Consider the following 18,052-nt stretch of genomic DNA (forward strand, 5'->3'; position numbering starts at 1 on the left):
GTGTGTGTGTGTGTGTGTGTGTCGGGGGGGGGGTTCCCAAAGGAGGCCATTTTACACCATTGTTTGAGCATGGCATTGCCCCAGTGCGCTGTAGAATTATAGATTGTGCATATTCAGCTATCTTTGTTTCCTGGTAATTTATAAGAAGGTCCCAGAAGGCTGTATACTGGTGTCGTTGTTCGAAGGTTAACTGTAATATACTGTGTATATAAAGTGACATCCCATAGGGTACTATATATTAGTTTCTAGGGGCAGCAATAAGAGCATGGGAGAGATTTCATCTATTTGGAAACTTTGTGCCCTTTCCAATCATAAACAGTCACAGGTAGTGTCATAGATTAGACGGATCGAAGTTCTGCCCTCACTGGTACTGCCCTAACTGCTTTTTGCAGTTGAGGGTCTTTTTGTTACACACAAAAATACTTAGTTTCCATAATTGAATGAATCCAAGCAAGCATTTTTACTGCCAATTAAGTGTTATTTTTGTGTGGTGAGATTTCTGAAAGCTTTCTAGCTAAAGTTGTACCTCTTGCCCCCTCCTCTCCTTGAACAGCAATGTACTTAATTTAATTAACACATTTTGTTCATTCACGCACAAAAGATTTACCTGCAAACACTGATTTTCCAATTGTTGCTTTCTTGCTGCTTTGCGGCAGGGTTGTCAGGCGAAATTAAGTATAACTTAAGCTACGAAGCTTTCAGGAAACTAAAAGGGATGGGTCTGGAGATATGCACCCAATCTTAAATATATAGATGGAGCTATGGATGCAAGGACTGACGATGCATGAGATCAAATGATAGTTTTGACCATGTTTTGAAGCTATACAGTATGTGTTTACAAGTACATTGTTTACAAACAATGGAGTAAACCACGCTTATATCTGGGGTTCTGATGGGGTTGAACTAAGCTCATGAGGCATTTATAAGTTACAGTATTCAATAAACAATGGCTATATATCAATGTATGATTTACTTTACTTCCTGTACTGATATGTTTGGTTGAAATGGCAAAGCTAACAAACAATTATTCCCACCCAGAATGTTCCACATGGTTGATTCTCAAGGGATGTCTCAAGAGCCATAGGTCAACAGTACAGTATTAGACCTTGTTTATATTTACTACTTGCTTGGACATTGCATTGAAAAAGGTACATACTACTTTGTTTACAATGAGAGGGCCCTAGAAAATGTGGTAGTAACATAAAGCAATGCAGTGAAATGTCTAGAAGTTTGAATGATCAGTGGTTTTCATTCCATCTTTTGCAATTTCGCCTTCCCATGTTAAGTCAATGGATAAAATATCTATGTTAATACATTATGAGACACATGGCCATATCTACGAGTTGCTTGGACATTGTATGAAACAGGCAGTTTTTCCTGTCATAATTTCTCCGTCGTTACTGAATATTTCTCAAAGCGATTTGGCACGTCGAGTCATCGTCATGTATCGTAGCTGTTTGTGTGAATTGTCATTGGAAATACAATGTTTCTTTGGAGAGCCTTATATAGTCATTAGTTGATAATATTTGTATTTGTCTAGTCATCCCAGATGTTGCTCTGTAAGCCTGCTGTACTGTACTGTACAGCAATTAATTTCCCAAGTTGAATCTCTGAAACATATTTGCTATTCTCTTGTATTTTGCCCTTGCTTTTTTACACATCTTCATTGAATTATGTACACACTACTGTCACAGAGACCTTCTTTCAATTGGATTTTGTTTCCCCTCAACACTCCTCAAACTGCAGAAAACACATGCATTATCCATCTGCTTGTGCTCATGTACATAAGGAAACACGCACACATGCACGCAGGCACGCACACACACACACACACACACACACACACACACATTAATTGATTCCCTCTCTCTTTGTTTCCAGACCTCCACTACCACAGTGAGCATAGTAGTCACAGACGTGAATGATAACGATCCTGAATTTGACCTGACCCTGCCCAGGAACCTCACAGTCCAAGAGGAAGAGGCGAATGTGTTTGTGGGTCAAGTCACGGTAAGAATGAAACAAATACACAGACATCTTTTGGCTTATTTATTTTCTATGAATGTTACAATAAAAAGCTGTTGCAGAAATAAATGCTGTATCCCTCTGGCTATCTTTTCTCTGTCTTTCTATTCTTTAAACCTTCCTATCGAGGGTTCCTCTCTGCCCTGCTCCTTTTAAGCATAACCTGACCTCAACCAAGTCCCACTGGTGCCCACGTAGCCGAGGTGATATGGAATCATGCTTTTGTGATGCGTTGCCCTGCCTGAGACATGAAAACCCATGTCAAAGTATCGCTCTTGGATCTTGAGTATGTCCTCTTGGTCTAGCGATTGCTGGAGACCCAGGTTAAAATCCTGTCACACCCACAGCAACTGGTGTGGCCATTATTACAACATATCATACAGTCATGAGAAAAAGTTAGGACACCCCCCAAAATATTAAGTTATTCTCTTAAAAATATGGACATATCAATATGTTATCTTCTTTCTAACAATGTCTATAGATAAAGGGGATGTAATTGAACAAAAAACTATGAAAATGTAACTTTGTAATCATTTATTTAACGAAAAATTAACAATAATGCCAATTCCTACTGAGGAAAAAGTTAGGACACCCTATGCCCTAATAGCTAGTATTGCCCCCCTTGGCTGAAATAACCTCAATTAGACGTTTCTTATAACTGTCTACAGGTCTCTGACATCAATTGGGAGAAAGTTTTTCCCACTCCTCCTTGCAGAATTCTTTCAGCTGTGTGATGTTCGAGGGGTGTCTTGCATGCACAGCCAGTTTCAAATCAATCCACAGCATCTCAATAAGATTAAGATCCGGGCTTTGACTTGACCATTCCAGAACTCTCAATTTATTTTTCTTGAGTCATTCCTTGGTAGATTTACTGGAATGTTTTGGGTCATTGTCATGTTGCATGGTCCACATCTGCTTCAGCTTCAACTTTCGAACAGATGGTCTCACATTTTCCTCAAGCACCCTCTGATACAATACAAAATTCATAGTGGATTCTATGATGGTGAGCTGACCAGGCCCTGCTGCAGAAAAGCAGCCCCAAACCATGACATTTCCACCCCCATGCTTCACAGTTGGTATGAGGTTCTTGTTCTCAAATGCTGTCTTGGTTTTGCGCCAAACATGTCTACTCTTACTGTGCCCAAATAGTTCAACTTTGGATTCATCTGTCCAAAGCACATTGTTCCAGAAGTTCTGGTCTTTCTCTAGGTGTTCTCTGGCAAACTTTAGTCTTGCCCTGATGTTTTTTTTTGACAGCAGGGGTTTCCTCCTTGCACACCTCCCATGTAATGCAAACTTGTTCAGTCTCTTTCTTATGGTGGATGCATGTACTTTGACATCAATTGTGGCAAGAGATACCTGTAGGTCTCGTGATGACATTCTGGGATTGTTGGAGACTTCTTTAAGCATCTTTCGGTCAGCTCTTAGGCTGAACTTGCTTGGGCAGCCTGACCTGGCCATGTTGGTGGTGGTTTTAAATGTTCTCCACTTGTAAATTATTTTCCGGACAGTGGAATGGCCAATTTCGAATAGTTTGGAGATCTTTTTATATCCCTTCCCAGACTCATATGCATCTACAATTTTTCTTCTGAAGGCCTCAGAGAGCTCTTTTGATCTCGCCATGGTGATGCAACTCACTTCAACAATCAAGAGCAAACCAAACTAAATATCTGAGGTTTAAATAGGACAGGCTCCTCCAAAATCCTCTGTAACGATGTTCTAATCATTTGCACCTGATGTGGTGCTCTTTATTATAATTTTAGACATTTTAAGTGGAACTAAATGTAGGGGTGTCCTAACTTTTTCCTCACAAGAAGATTGCATTTCTATTAATTACATTTTACCAATAATTTTTTTAATAATTTGTTTCAGTTGTATTTGTTTAGTTATATTACCTCAATTTTTCAATATTGTTCAAATGAATATCAAATGTCCATATGTTTGAATATGTTGAAGAAGACAAAGGTTTTCATAGGGTGTCCTAATTTTTTCTCATGACTGTATGCAGTTTGGCTGATCCTGTCATCCAAAGTAATGTTGCTGTTGTCTGGCTCTGTTCTGCTCCATTAAGCAGTCAGTCTTTTCCAATGACTCTTTTAAATTCATTAGTCCAGAGTTTGTCTGAGGCATAACCAGAGAATAATGCAACAAGACATCCTCAGCATTTGTGTGTGTGTGTTTGTGTCAGTGCGTGTTTGCATCAGTGTGTGTGTGTGTGTGTGTGCGCATGGGTGTGTGTGCATGCAGACTCAATAGGAGGTGCACGCATCAGTGTGTGTTTGTTTTGTTACCTCCATGTCTTTCTTTGTTATAAAGACTCAGCCTCAGGAAATTGCCTTAATTAATGCTATTATTTGATGAAAAATCATAAGATGTACTCTGATTACCTTACAATGTGAGAGGTATTGATGATTTTGTAAAGGGCTGCGTAATTTTGATATGAACACATCCACATATTTCTCCTACAGTGGTCATGGAATGCAACATTTACAGGGCTACAATGGATAGTTTATCACCCAAAATACATAGATCAATGTGATTTGTTGGTTTGTTAATGTGACCAATGCTGTGCGTGTGCAAACTCTTACTTCATTTTAGTCAAGGTGGAAAGTTTACTATACAGAAATAGATGCTGAGTAAAAGTTAACAGTTAAGTTAATAGCTTCATGAAAACATTGATTAAAGGGATAGTTAACTATTTTACACCTTATAGTCAGATGGTTCCTTACCTTGAAAGTAATCTATTGGCCAGGAGAAATTGTAATCCATGGTTCAAAGTTGTTTGAGTAAACTAATCAACTCTGAACCATGGATTACTGTTTCTCTTGGCCCTGGACTACTACTACTAGACTACTTTCAAGGTATGTAACCATCTGACTATAGGTTGTAAAATAGTGAACTATCGAGTAGTTCATTACCCTTTCTTCTGTCCTTCCTTCCTTTTTTCCTTCCTTTCTTTGTTCCTTCCTTCCTTCCTCCCTTCATTTCCTTTTTAGTTACTGATCTACTGCCAAATGATTTCCACTGAAAACTGATTTCCCCCACCCTGTCAGTTACTTTTATCTATCAGTTAAAAGAGGAAGAAAGGAGCAATCTATTACTGCAGTGTTAATGTAGTGTTTGTAAACGGCTTTCCCAATCGAGAGTTTCTTTGTGTTTCATCATCTTGACACACATGCATTCTAATCACTCTACCTACAGAATGTCTGGATAACTATGACTGATCTGGCATATAATTAATTTAATTAATTTATCATTCTACGGTAGGCTATGTACCTGTACCCTCTTAGAGGTGCTTCACAACTCTTGATTTATTGGTGTAACAACACACCATGTCATGTTTCTCATCCGTAAACATGTATGGTATGCACCAGCGAAAGAAAGGTTTTTAATGATTTAAATTGGTGGCAGCTCAGTTGCTACCAGTTTTTGGGTTTCACAACACTTTCTTTTAACAGTGTAGCATGTGGCCCTTATCTGCAGGCAGATTTTAGCGATGCTTACCATAGCAATTCATGCATTGTGAAGAAGCTTAGTGCTAACCCTGAAGCATCCTACTGTATGGTAGATGATCATCAAGGCCTAATGGGAGCTGTCCCACCTGTTCCGATATCCTGCTACCTCAGAGAGACTAGACTAGAGTCTGTTTACAATGTGTAGTGTTGTACCACCATGTGTTTGTGTTCTCATTAGCATAATGATGTTGAAGTGCTAAACACACCCATACATTGTCGACAAGGAGCCGTAATCTAGGCAGCCACATGGCTGCTATGACTGGGGGACAGGCCATTAGCATTCACATTGTCAGCTACTGTAACTGCAGCCGTAAAAACTGTGTGTAACATCGCAGCTGATTGGAGAGGCTTTTGAACATAGCATAATTTGCTAATGTAATTATTATCACACACACACACACACACACACACACACACACACACACACACACACACACACACACACACATACATTCCTCCCACTACCCTTCTTGATAAAGTCAAAGTCAAGCCAGGTACTAGATTATTATAAAAAAAAATACTATATATAGAGCAAACAGTAAAGTTAAATAACATTTCCAAATTAGTGGAACCTCAGCAATTTTTAATGTGACAGGTCTAATTAACTTTTAATTGATCTGAAAGAAGATGACTCTTCTCCTTCCTTACAGTAAGAACAGAAACCAACCCTGCGGTATAGCAGAGTGTTTACGTCTTCAGTCTCATTCCCTGTTCATTTTGAGATCAGTGTCTTTGTCGCTGGTGCATGACTAATCATCAAGTTCAAAAGACCGAAGCTGCTTCCTGCAAACTTGGCAAATCATCAAAGGGAAATCCTTGAGTGCTAAATCACGTTCTCAAAACATAGACTTCCAATCTTTATTCAGCAAAAAATGAAGGAAAAAATTACAAGGATGAGAAATGGAAGAGAGCATATAGAACTACTCTTTGAGGAGCCGTAGATCCCTCACGATAAAGAAAAAAAAGTGAGTTGCTTCACAAATTCCAAATCACCCAAGAATATGACAGCTCATTAGTATGCTACCACAGGGTGTGTGTGTGTGTGTGTGTGTGTGTGTGTGTGTGTGTGTGTGTGTGTGTGTGTGTGTGTGTGTGTGTGTGTGTGTGTGTGTGTGTGTGTGTGTGTGTGTGCGTGCGTGTGTGAAATTGTAATACCTCTCTGATCTAATTACAAAAAAAAAAGGGAGAAAAGGAAAGAAAGAGAAAATGGATGAAGGGAATCAGATGCATTGCCCCTAATTTGTATTACACAGATAGCCAGATACATATTCAGAACCAAGGCTAAAGATTGAGCCATGGTATTAAGCGTTTAGAAAACAGATGTAAGAAAATCATGTCAATATGTACAAATAAACCAAAATGTTTCACTGCAGTGAAATGATATCATTACATTCACCTCACAGCTCATGGCTTTTCAATTCAGAATTCTGTATATTCTGGTTGACTCTTGTGGACGACGCAAACACACACACACGCACGCACGCTCACATGCACACACACACACACACACACACACACACACACACACACACACACACACACACACACACACACACACACACACAATGACAATGTTGAATTCATGATAATCATGTCAGCTTAGTCATTTATATGTGATGGGCCTACAGTTAAAATGTGTGTGTAATAAGAGTGCTTGTGTCTGCAAAGGCATACACTTAAATGTATGAAACAAGACACTTGAGTGATTGTGCCTGCAGAGCTTTTGAGTAAACTATTCCACTACATGTCTCTGTACTGCTTCCCTCTTCTTCTTTCGTTGTATTTACATGCATTGTTTCATGTTAACTTCTCCATCTCCACCTTTACTGCCTCTCCTTGTGTCTCTCTCCTCAAATACACATGCATTGTTACATGTTCCCTGATCTTAACCTCTCCTTGTCTCTGCCCTCCTCCTTTAGGCCACAGACACAGACGTGGGGGTGAATGGTGAGGTCCACTACCGGATTGTTAACCACCCAACATTGTTCACCATTAATGCTAATGGCAGTATCTTCACGGCCGTGCCTTTGGACCGGGAACTCCTGAGCCTGTACGACTTGGTGGTGGAGGCATCTGACGGGGCTGTGGACCCCCGCAGGACCACCCTGACCCTCTCTGTCCAGGTCACAGACATTGATGACAACAGCCCTGTCTTCTCCCAGCAGACATACGTGGTCAATGTACCCGAGAACAGCCCTGTGGGCACGCTGATCCTACGCCTCAGTGTGAGTGTGTGTGGGGTTTAGTATGTTAAATAGTGACATGACTCACCAGTCAACCCCCCCCCCCCCCCCCTCTTGCTCTCGCTCTCTCTCTCTCTCTCTCTCTCTCTCTCTCTCTGCCCAGCAATTGGCAAAAGGAGCTTCAGACGGCTACAGTATTAAATGTACCCTTTAACATCTTTTAACTTCAAAGCCTCTAGAGCTATCAGGCAATTTGGCCCCCATCTCAGCTGCCATACATATGCTTCCAGGCCTTTTGGCCTATCACTTTTGTAACAGAGTGTAAAACGTTTTCTCACTATGAGAGAGAGTCTGGCATGTCAGAACTCTCCGGGTGTGTTTGGACACTAAAAGCTGGTTGTCTCACCTCGTGAATGCTCTGAACCAGACTTTAGACGCTCTTTCTTGACAAACGTCCATGTAACGCTCCACGCTATATACACACACACACACACACACACATATATATATATATATATATATATATATATATATATATATATATATATATAGAGAGAGAGAGAGAGAGAGAGAGAGAGAGAGAGAGAGAGAGAGAGAGAGAGAGAGAGAGAGAAAGAGAGAGATATTTCGATTATTTCAGTGTATAATGTAATCCCAAGCTCATCCCTGTTTCAAAGGCCTCCACCTGAAAGATTCACACTCCAACAGATGGCTTTGACTGGAAGGGTTCTCATTCCTATGTCAGTTCGATATCACTTCTAAACAGGATGTTGGTCAGTGTGTGTGTGCGTGTGTTTGTGTGTGTGTGTGTGTGTGTGTGTGTGTGTGTGTGTGTGTGTGTGTGTGTGTGTGTGTGTGTGTGTGTGTGTGTGTGTGTGTGTGTCTCTGTAATGATCTCCAGTTGCATAGACTATACAGCATGAGATAACATCTTATCTGAGCATTGTCATTTTATCGTAAGGGGCCAAATTACTTTTTTATTTTTTTTATTTTTTATTATTGAGTCTTATTTTGCATAAAAACACATTTGAAAATGAGCATTAGTATTCATTGTACACCAATTATCTAAACCATTTTTTTCACATTTTCCTTATTTTTATACATTTCTCTCACTCAATCCACCCCGCCATCCCTCTCCCTCCCAGGCTGTGGATGAAGACCTGTTCTCCAACATCGTGTACAGGATCAAGACAGAGTCTGCCAGGCAGTTATTCTCCATCAATGCCACCACTGGCGAGCTGGCCGTGCTGCAGGCCCTGGACTTTGAGGACCTGGCGAGCATGGGTATGGGCGCTACCTACACCTTCCAGGTGGAGGCTGTCGACCAGGGAGGGGTCACGCCCCCCGGTCAGGCCATGGTCACGGTCCGGATCACGGTAAGAGCCTCCCTACTGTCACTCTGTGTTGTTGTCTCCTGGTGGCGATGAAGTCAGTCATTGTAATGAGCTGTGGTGCTTACTCCAAAAAATCAGCCTAGAGACACTGTAGATGACGGAAGTAGATTGGGGAGGAGCAGTGGTACTAGTTATAGACAGAAAATAAGTGCAGCTATTAGTAACAGTAAGTGGAACTTTACTCGTGGTTTGCAGACACACAAACAAGTAAGCAGGGCTGCAACACTGACATGAAAGTGATGACATCTGGCTGCTAAATTTGCTACCACTGTAATGAAATTGAATCTTCATTATTTCTCAGAAACTGAGATAGTGACAAAAACTGCTTGGATTAGAACATTTATTTCCATATTTACACATGTTACACATGTTCTGTGCAAACATGTTCTGTGCAAAGAGCAGTGTCCACTGATTGGGGGGGGGGGGGGGGCTGACCTGAGGGGGGGTGGAGGTAGTGATGGTTGAGCAGGGCAGGGGGGTGACCAGGTCTGGATGCTCTGGTACGTTTTGCCAGAAGGTAACAGAGAGAACAGGGCGTGGCTGGGGTGGCTTGGGTCCCTGATGATCTTCCCAGCCTTCCTCTTGCACCTCTCAGAGTAAATGTCCTGAATGGCTGGTAGCTTGCAGCCTGTGATGTACTGGGCTGTTTTCACCACCCTCTGTAGAGCCTTACAGTCTAGGGGGTGCAACTGCTGTACCAGGCGGTAATACAGCTGGTCAGGCTACTCTCTGTAGTGCATCTGTAAAAGTCTGCAAGGAACTGGGGGTTCAAGCCAAATTTCCTCAGCCGCCTGAGGAAAAACAGGCGCTGCTGCACCGTCTTAATCACAGAGTGAGTGTGGTTTGACCCTGTTAGGTCCTTAGTGATGTGGAAACCGAGGAACTTGAAGCTGTCAACTCTATCCACTTCGGCCTCTCCGAAGAGGATGGGAGCATGGTCCCCCCCCTTTTTCCTCCTGAAGTCTACGATCAGCTCCTTAGTTTTACTGATATTCAGAGAGAGGTTGTTATCTTGGCACCAGTCCACCAGGACTCTTACCTCCTCCCTGTAGGCTGACTCATCATTTTTAGTGATCAGGCCAACCACAGTGGTGTCATCAGCAAGCTTTATGATGGAGTTTGAGCTGTGCGTGGCCACACAGTCGTGCGTGAACATGGAATACAGCAGGGCGCTGTGCACACAGCCCTGGGGGCTCCTGTGTTAAGAGTCAAAGTGGAGGAGGTTATGCTGCCTACCTTCACCACCGGGGGTCTACCCATCAGAAAGTCCAGGATCCAGTTGCACAGGGAGGTGTTGAGACCCAGGTCCCTGAGCTTAGTGACTAGCTTGAAGGGGACAGTGGTGTTAAATGCTGAATTGTAGTCAATGAACAGCATTTTCAGGTTGGTGTCCTTCTTGTCCAGGTGGGATAAGGCAGTATGCAGGGCGTAGGCGATGGTGTCATCTGTGAATCTATTGGGCAAACTGAAGAGGGTCCAGAGTGGCAGGTAGTGATGAGTTGATGTGTGATTTAACCAGCCTCTCGAAGCACTTCATGATGACTGACGTGAGTGCAATGGGGCGGACAGGGATATGCTGAATATGTCCATGAAGACATCTGACAGCTGGTCTGCATGCTGAAAACACGGTCTGGTCCGACTGCTTTGCGGGTGTTGACGTGCTTAAAAGCCTTCCTCACATCAGCCGCGTTGATGGCTAACACACTGTCCTCACGAGCAGCGAGAGCCTTAATGGGGGGCTCAGTGTTGTTGCCAAAGTTCGAACCAAAGTTATTAAATTGGTCAGGTAGCGCAGCATCGTTACACAAGCTGTCAGATTTCTGTTTATAGTCTATAATCATCTGTAGTCCATGCCACATACATCTCACATCAGCGCACTGGTACAGTTATTCGACCTTGCCTCTCTATTTCCTTTTTGCGTCTCTGGTAGCCTTACACAGTTCGCATCTGGATTTCTTGTACACCGGAGTTAAATCTGTTGGTCCATGCTTTTAACACAGCACGGATGTCACCATTAACCCAAGGCTTTTGGTTAGGGAATGTCCAAACAGTGACAGCGGGAACGCAGTTGCCGATGCATGTAGCCATTGACTGCGTCTGAGTACACACTGACGTTATTGTCCTTGAACACGTCACAGTTCGTGGTGTCAAAACAGTCGTGGAGAATAGAATACGATTGGTCACTCCAAAGTTGACCGATCTGCGTCACTGGTGACATTTGTTTCAGTTGAATCAGATGAGAATTCCAGATGGAGATACAGGTCTGAAAACACAATGAAAGTGAGGAAACCAAGAATAGTAGTATAAACCGTCAACACGCTTAACATCATCTACAACTGCTTGCCCTAAGTGAGAGGGCAGTAATTATAAGTAGTATTTGCTTGTAGGAAACAGCAGCATTTTTAGTGGCATTGTCCTTTTGAGGCTTCAGTACATCACTTGCTACTGTATAGCCTTAGGAAGAAAGGACAGGGCCATGGGGACAAATACAACTACTATTCCGCCCTTTTTTCTTACTACTATGTAACAACTGAGGAAGTGGATTGATAGCTGTGCTTGCTCGTCTTCCTCTCATGTCATTGTAGTACGTGTATTCATCTGGGGTCATGTCCATATACAAGTGTGCATGTGTTCAACCTGTGTTGTTGTGGTGAGGATGACGTGCTTCCAGTGATTATCTTGGATCCTTGGGATGGAGACTCCATACTGTGACAGTGTGTGGTTGTATAACCATGAATAGAAGACCATTCAAATCAAAGCACTGCGAGAACATTCACAGCTGCAATATGATTAATTCAATATGCAGACAATGTCCGTTAAAATAAATTACCAGCACATTCCATTTGACCCTGACTAGGCCAAACACGATCCATCATGGAGACAGTGTCTGAGCTACAGCATCCTCTTAGATAGTGATGAACAAGAATGAAGCTGCAAACTGACTTTATAATAATTTAGCTCAAATGGGAATTTTATCTCCAATGAAATGTTCTTCTCAGCAATAAGCTAGTGTTAGGTCTGTACTTGCATTGATTCATTCCTTTTCTTTCATATTTACAGGATATGAATGACTTCTCCCCAGTCTTCACCCAAGCACTCTACAAGGGCCTGGTAGCCCCGAATGCAGAGAAGGGAACGGTCATTACGACAGTGTTCGCTGAAGACCAGGACCCTCTTGTGAGTATGACTGACCGTACGATATGTGACCGAGGCAAGATTCAAAACTGGGGCTCCTGCATGGAAGACATGTGCAAACTTGGTAAGCTAGGCATTAGCTTGAGGAGCAGCTTGGGGAGCCAAAGCATGTCTCCGGGTGTCCGGCAAGGTTGCCTTACTAATTACCCTGACCAAAGATTCATGTTCATAATTATTCAGTGTCAGGCAATGAACACGAATATGGAGTCCTCCTTTCTGTCTGGAATAGTAGTTTTACCATTCTGGCTAATGGTAAAGCCATTGACTTTTACCCAGAAAAGAGACTTAATTAATTGTTTAAATAAGGGCTGGGACAGCAGATATTGTACTCAAAAATACATACTTTTACCATTCTAACCAACATGTTTGCACATACTGTAACAAATACCCTGAATGTATTGCATTCCTCTTCTCTCTGTGATATTGACTCACCAATTATGTACATTTGCCTTGCTATAACTGAGCATGTTCACTAAGTATTTTTCCTGTAGAGTCTTTTTTCTTCTTCTTTTATGTTAGCATGCTGCAAACTGGGCAATGACATTATATGCTACGGCACTGGAATTTTGACACCCTATTGCACTCAGAAAGGCTGAGACAAGGCTGCACAGGGGCAAAGAAAATCATTATTGTTTCTTTGTAATGCGGCATAACACACACTTCCCTAACTTTTACTGCTTAGCTGTCACTCTGACAACAAGGCCATAACGGCAAAAGCAAAGACACATTTGAAATATAATAAATACTAGAGGAACAAAGGTTAAATTGTCCCCAGAATATTTGGTTCAGCGTCATCAAGCCCATGCAAAATGGCAGTGGTTTTATTGGCATTGCAACCACCTTAATATTTTATAGCCTAGTGAGTCAGCACTACTCCATGCTCTCTTTGTTCTTTCTTTCCTTTAGTTTTTTAGACTGGAACTTGTTTTTGCATTATATAGATTTGTCAGCACTGCAACATTTTAGTTTTTTTATTTATCCAGGGAGACACACTAAGACTGAGGTTTCTTTTGCAGGTGCACCATGTTTACAATACAAACATGATTACAAAACCCCCTTAAAAACATAACACAATAAAATACAAAAGACACATATTATTTAATCAAAACAAGAGCATGTCTCTGTGAGCTGGAAATGCAACTTACCTGAGGTTCTCAAAGTGTAGTTGTGGGCTAGGCTAGTTGGAGGTTGCTTTTTGTTTGGGGAACACTTTTGGGTGTGATTCTGTTCTAAACTATCCCCCTTCTAATAAGAAGTACCCTCTGGGGTAGTATTAAGACAGCTACATCATTCCAACAAGACCCATGTCACATGAACTATGCCCTCTGGGGTCTTAAGAAAACGCTTGTGAATTTGAACCAGTGTTTGGTGTTAGTCAACCTCCTGCAGTTGTCTTCTCAACAGGGTATGGGGGTCTAAGTGCTCCCAATGGTTGAAGAACAGTGAACATCTCTGGGGTTCATTCTGGGAGACGACTTGCCTGTCAGTTCCAGTGGAATTATACCCTGAACTTCATCTGAACCCTTTCACCCTCACTCTTTTGTCTACCTTACTGACCTACAGTACTCTTTAAAGGTCTGGTTGATGCCCACACTCAAGCTAGGCAGAGGCTCAACTCTGTGTTTTAGTAGGCAGTATTTACATGCCAAACCCTGGGTGACTCTGCAGACTTAGTTTGACAGACAGATAGGGATAAGACCTCCTAACTAAGAGGACATGTTTAAACCAGTCTCATATTGACCTGGATTTGAGAGCTCAAAGGGCTTTATTGACAGGACGTCTGTCACAGGCACTTCTGTCAGCTAGAGTATGGCTTAGCCTAGTGAGCACACACACACACACACACACACACACACACACACACACACACACACACAAGCCTCAGACTTTTTTTGTTTTTCCACCTCTGAGGAACGGCCCCAAAAAAAGCCCCCAAAAAGCCCATAGCCATGGCTCCAAGGTCCTACCCTGATTTGGGACCTTAGGGAGATTTGGTGGATTTTTTTGCAACTTGGGCAGGGTTTTGGTGTAGATGTACGAGGTGTACTGCACCTTCCCATTGTTTGGCTGGGCTAGTCTATGAGACTTCTACTTGTTATGTTACAAAAGCATAACAGCTCGATGTAAAACCGTTACTTTGGTTTGGAGTCACTTCAGTTGAGAAGCATTTATATGCACTACTAAGTTTGCTCAGCTGCAGGAAAGCACCCGTTTAATTTCATGGGAAATGTGACTGGCTCATCTGGCTGGCTAACTGAATAACCTATGTTTTTGTGCATCTTTTCAAACTAAATAAATGCCGCACATTCAACCACACAACTCTTTCGGTAGTTTCACTGGAGAAAAGCTTTAAAATTATTGACAGTTATAGTCATGCTGGTTTGAGGGTGAAACTCGTTGGCAAACACACTTCTTACAACATCGATAATTTGCTCTCCCCAAGTGCTCAGAATTACCCTGGATGGTGGAAACACAACGCACCAAAAAAAGACACCAGTGCTTGGACCCCAAAACAGTATGGAGTTTGACCCGGTCTCTAGTGAAAATGCACCATGAGTTAGAACATGAGTTCCTATTCCTTTCATTTCTCTCCTCCATTCAAACCTCTAATGTCCATTTTGCCGACAAAGGCTGGGAAAAGGCTGGACAAAGGCTGGGAACACAGTAGAGCCATATTCAAAATCTTATCTCCTTACCAGTTACTCAAGCTGAGGAAAATCAATTACGGAGAAGTGTCAGAACAGCCACCTATTCCTTTGTAGTGGAAATTAAAGCTGCTGTATTTGCCATCATAGACCGAACACTGCTAGCTATTTAGCTGTAGCTGTCCCAGAGAGTGAGAAAGCAGTGATTTCCTGCCACTTGTTAACACAGATTATTTTGGAGATATACAAATATATCCACAGAGATATCCATAGTTAATCACTCTATGAGTGTTGTCTTAAGGCTGCTGACTATCAAGTCATCATCCTGGTAATGTTTGCCACTGATAGGAGGGGTCATGTTCTAACATCAGAAGAAGAAGGATAGTGAGATGATGTAAATGTACCGTACTGTACATACTCCTGCACTTGGAGACATAATAACTAGTGTACCTAAAGTTACTGCATGGAACCTCTGGCTCCCCCATGTGTACCTCCTATGATGTCATCATTGTCATAACCCTCTTTTTCCGATAATACACCACTGTTTTGAAAAAGATTTAGAGGTGGTTTCCAGACTAAATAGCAGCAATCATGGTAGTATTAGCTTGAGCTAGCAAACAAGCAAACCATGCAGCTGAGGACACTGGTTAAAGAGTACAACATCATTATCAGTGTTTTTCATGATGATCAATTTACAGAACGTTTGTACAATGATAAAGTGGTTGGGAGGGATATTCCCAATGGTGAGTGTTTAGTTATTTCAGTACAGTAAATGTTCTAGTAATACAGTACCACTGCCATCATCAGAGTGATTTTACAATAAGTAATAATTGTGCATTAAGTGGTTTAAAGGGTTTTCCAATGTAAGAGTTTACAGTTATTTTGTACATCACACACTTAACTCTCATAGTACCTCCGCCATCATTGACCGAGTCATCTCATGATAAAATTAGGTCTGCAGTGTTTTGGCTCTACTTTCGTATTCTCTCAGCTGACGTTGTTGTAAGGTTCTCTCCCGCAGCATCCATAGTCTCGCTGAGCATGTAAGCTTGTTCTTTAATTCATGACCTGTCTGTTTTTACACTAAATACAAGCAGAATCCCCCCAAAACACAAACACCATGGAAACATAAGTTCTTAAAAGATTTCCTGTGTGACATCGTTGCTCCCTTCCAAAAAAAAAGTTGTATCAGGTTTATTCCACACAGAGTACCAACACACATTTCTTAGATGTCAAAGTGGTAAATCTATCATTTTTTTGTGGCTTTCTTACAATGTTAATGACCAAGTCTGTTCTGTTTACTCCAGCAGAGGATATAAAACATTTATGGTCTGCTAGCCGAAAGCAAGACAAGGAGAGGTGCAAAGTGGTGTAAACCTGAAAGCTCTAGTGAGGAGAGCAAGAGTGAGAGAGCGAGAGCGAGAGCGAGAGAGTGAGTGAGAGAGAGATTTTACAGTCAAAGCTACAGTGACCCTTAACCCTATAGCACAAAGCTAACTAGAGACCTGCCTAAAAATACACATGTGAAAACAGGAAACGTTGATAGCTACTGAACCATGCAGTCCATAGGGGAAGGGAAAGAAGGAGATGATGGACTGTACTGTACATATTTATTATGTATTTTTTTCGGACTATGTTTTGGCTCAATCATAGGGGAGACCGGGGACAAATGTAACAGGGGTCAATTGAAACACCCTGCTTTTTATTATAAGGTTAAAGTAGAGATTCTCAGCTTTTATTTTATGTTTTCTGTGTACATATTGGTTTCACTATCCAGAAATTGCAACAATTTTTTTGCATAGTTCCCCTGTTTCAGGGTACCCAAAAGTGATGGGACAGATTTATCAAATGTCCAAATCAGGCACTCATGTTTAGTATTTGGTCGACAATCCTTTGCATGCAATAACTGCCTGAAGTATGTGACTAATTGACCCCAGCTGATGCTGGGTGTCTTCTCTGGTGATGCTCTGCCAGGCCTGTACTTCAGCCATCTTCAGTTGTTGTTTGTTGTTGTATTTTCAGTTGTTGTATTTTGGCCTAAAAACTTATCATCAGGAAATTAAATGTATGTTAAATTGGATTTAAATCTGGAGATTGATTTGGCCAGTCAACAACTTTATACTTGTTGGCCCTGAAAAACGTATGTTTAGCAGTATGTTTTGGGTCATTTTCTTACTGTATGATGAAGCGCCATCCTATGAATTTCAAAGCATTTTCTTATACTTGAGCAGACAAGATGTTTCTGTACACTTCAAAATACATTTTGCTGCTGCTGTCAGCAGTTACATCATCAATTAAGTTAGCCAGTTCTAGTGGCAGCTATACATGCTTTCACATTAACACCCCCTCCACCATGTTTCACAGATGAGGTGGTATGCTGTAAATCTTGGGCAGATACTTTTTTCTCCAAACTTTCTACTTGCAATCACTCTGGTACCTGATAATATTCATCTTATCTGTCCTTTTTCCAGACCTCTGCAAGCTTTTAGGTACTTTTTAGCAAATTGTAAGTGACCTCCTTTTTGAGGATAACTAGCGGTTTGCACCTTGCAGTGAAGCCTCTGTAGTTCGGCTGGTGATGTATTCTGTGGTTGGTAGTCTCTGACAAATTCACACCTACCTCCTGGAGAGTGTTCCTGACCAGTGGGGCAGTTGTTTTGGGGTTTTTCTTGATTATGGTTAGCATTATTCGGTCATCCACTGTAGAAGTCTGCTTTGGTCTAAGTTTTTGGCTATATTTCTGATCGTTTTTTTCATATTCTGGTACAGGCAGTGATGCTTGCAAGCCCCACCTATCACCCTTCCCAAATGCAAGCGTGCCATTTCATCTAGCGAACCCTTCACAAGTTCAGTGTGGGAGCAGCATTTATCTCCGAAGAGACACCTTGAACAGGGCTCATGACACCCCTGCCCACGGGCGGGATGTGCCCGGGTCCCCACAGGGGCCTGCAATCCCCTAGAATTGTAAGCCTGAGTGCATGTAGGGTGGACCGATCACACCTTTGGCCTACAGATAGGATATTTCCTCCTGAATGATTTTGATCGCGTCCATATGTGCAACTGATTGCACAACCCCCGAGGAGGTAGGGGGCGGA

General features: G+C 42.0%; 1 protein-coding gene across 1 annotated transcript in view; it reads left to right on the forward strand.

Moving 5' to 3' along the window:
• Nucleotides 1-18,052, forward strand: part of LOC310823252 (protocadherin-15-like) — a gene marked incomplete at both ends in the record, with an annotated part of 133,145 nt that overhangs the window by 63,296 nt on the left and 51,797 nt on the right. Inside the window, 4 exons of the mRNA XM_083696054.1 lie at nt 1,882-2,010; nt 7,460-7,765; nt 8,869-9,099; nt 12,178-12,294. Coding sequence (XP_083552180.1) covers nt 1,882-2,010; nt 7,460-7,765; nt 8,869-9,099; nt 12,178-12,294 — 783 coding nt within the window. The remainder of the gene's footprint in view (nt 1-1,881; nt 2,011-7,459; nt 7,766-8,868; nt 9,100-12,177; nt 12,295-18,052) is intronic.

Source organism: Argentina silus (assembly GCF_951799395.1).
Source record: "Argentina silus genome assembly, chromosome: X".
Taxonomy (NCBI): domain Eukaryota; kingdom Metazoa; phylum Chordata; class Actinopteri; order Argentiniformes; family Argentinidae; genus Argentina; species Argentina silus.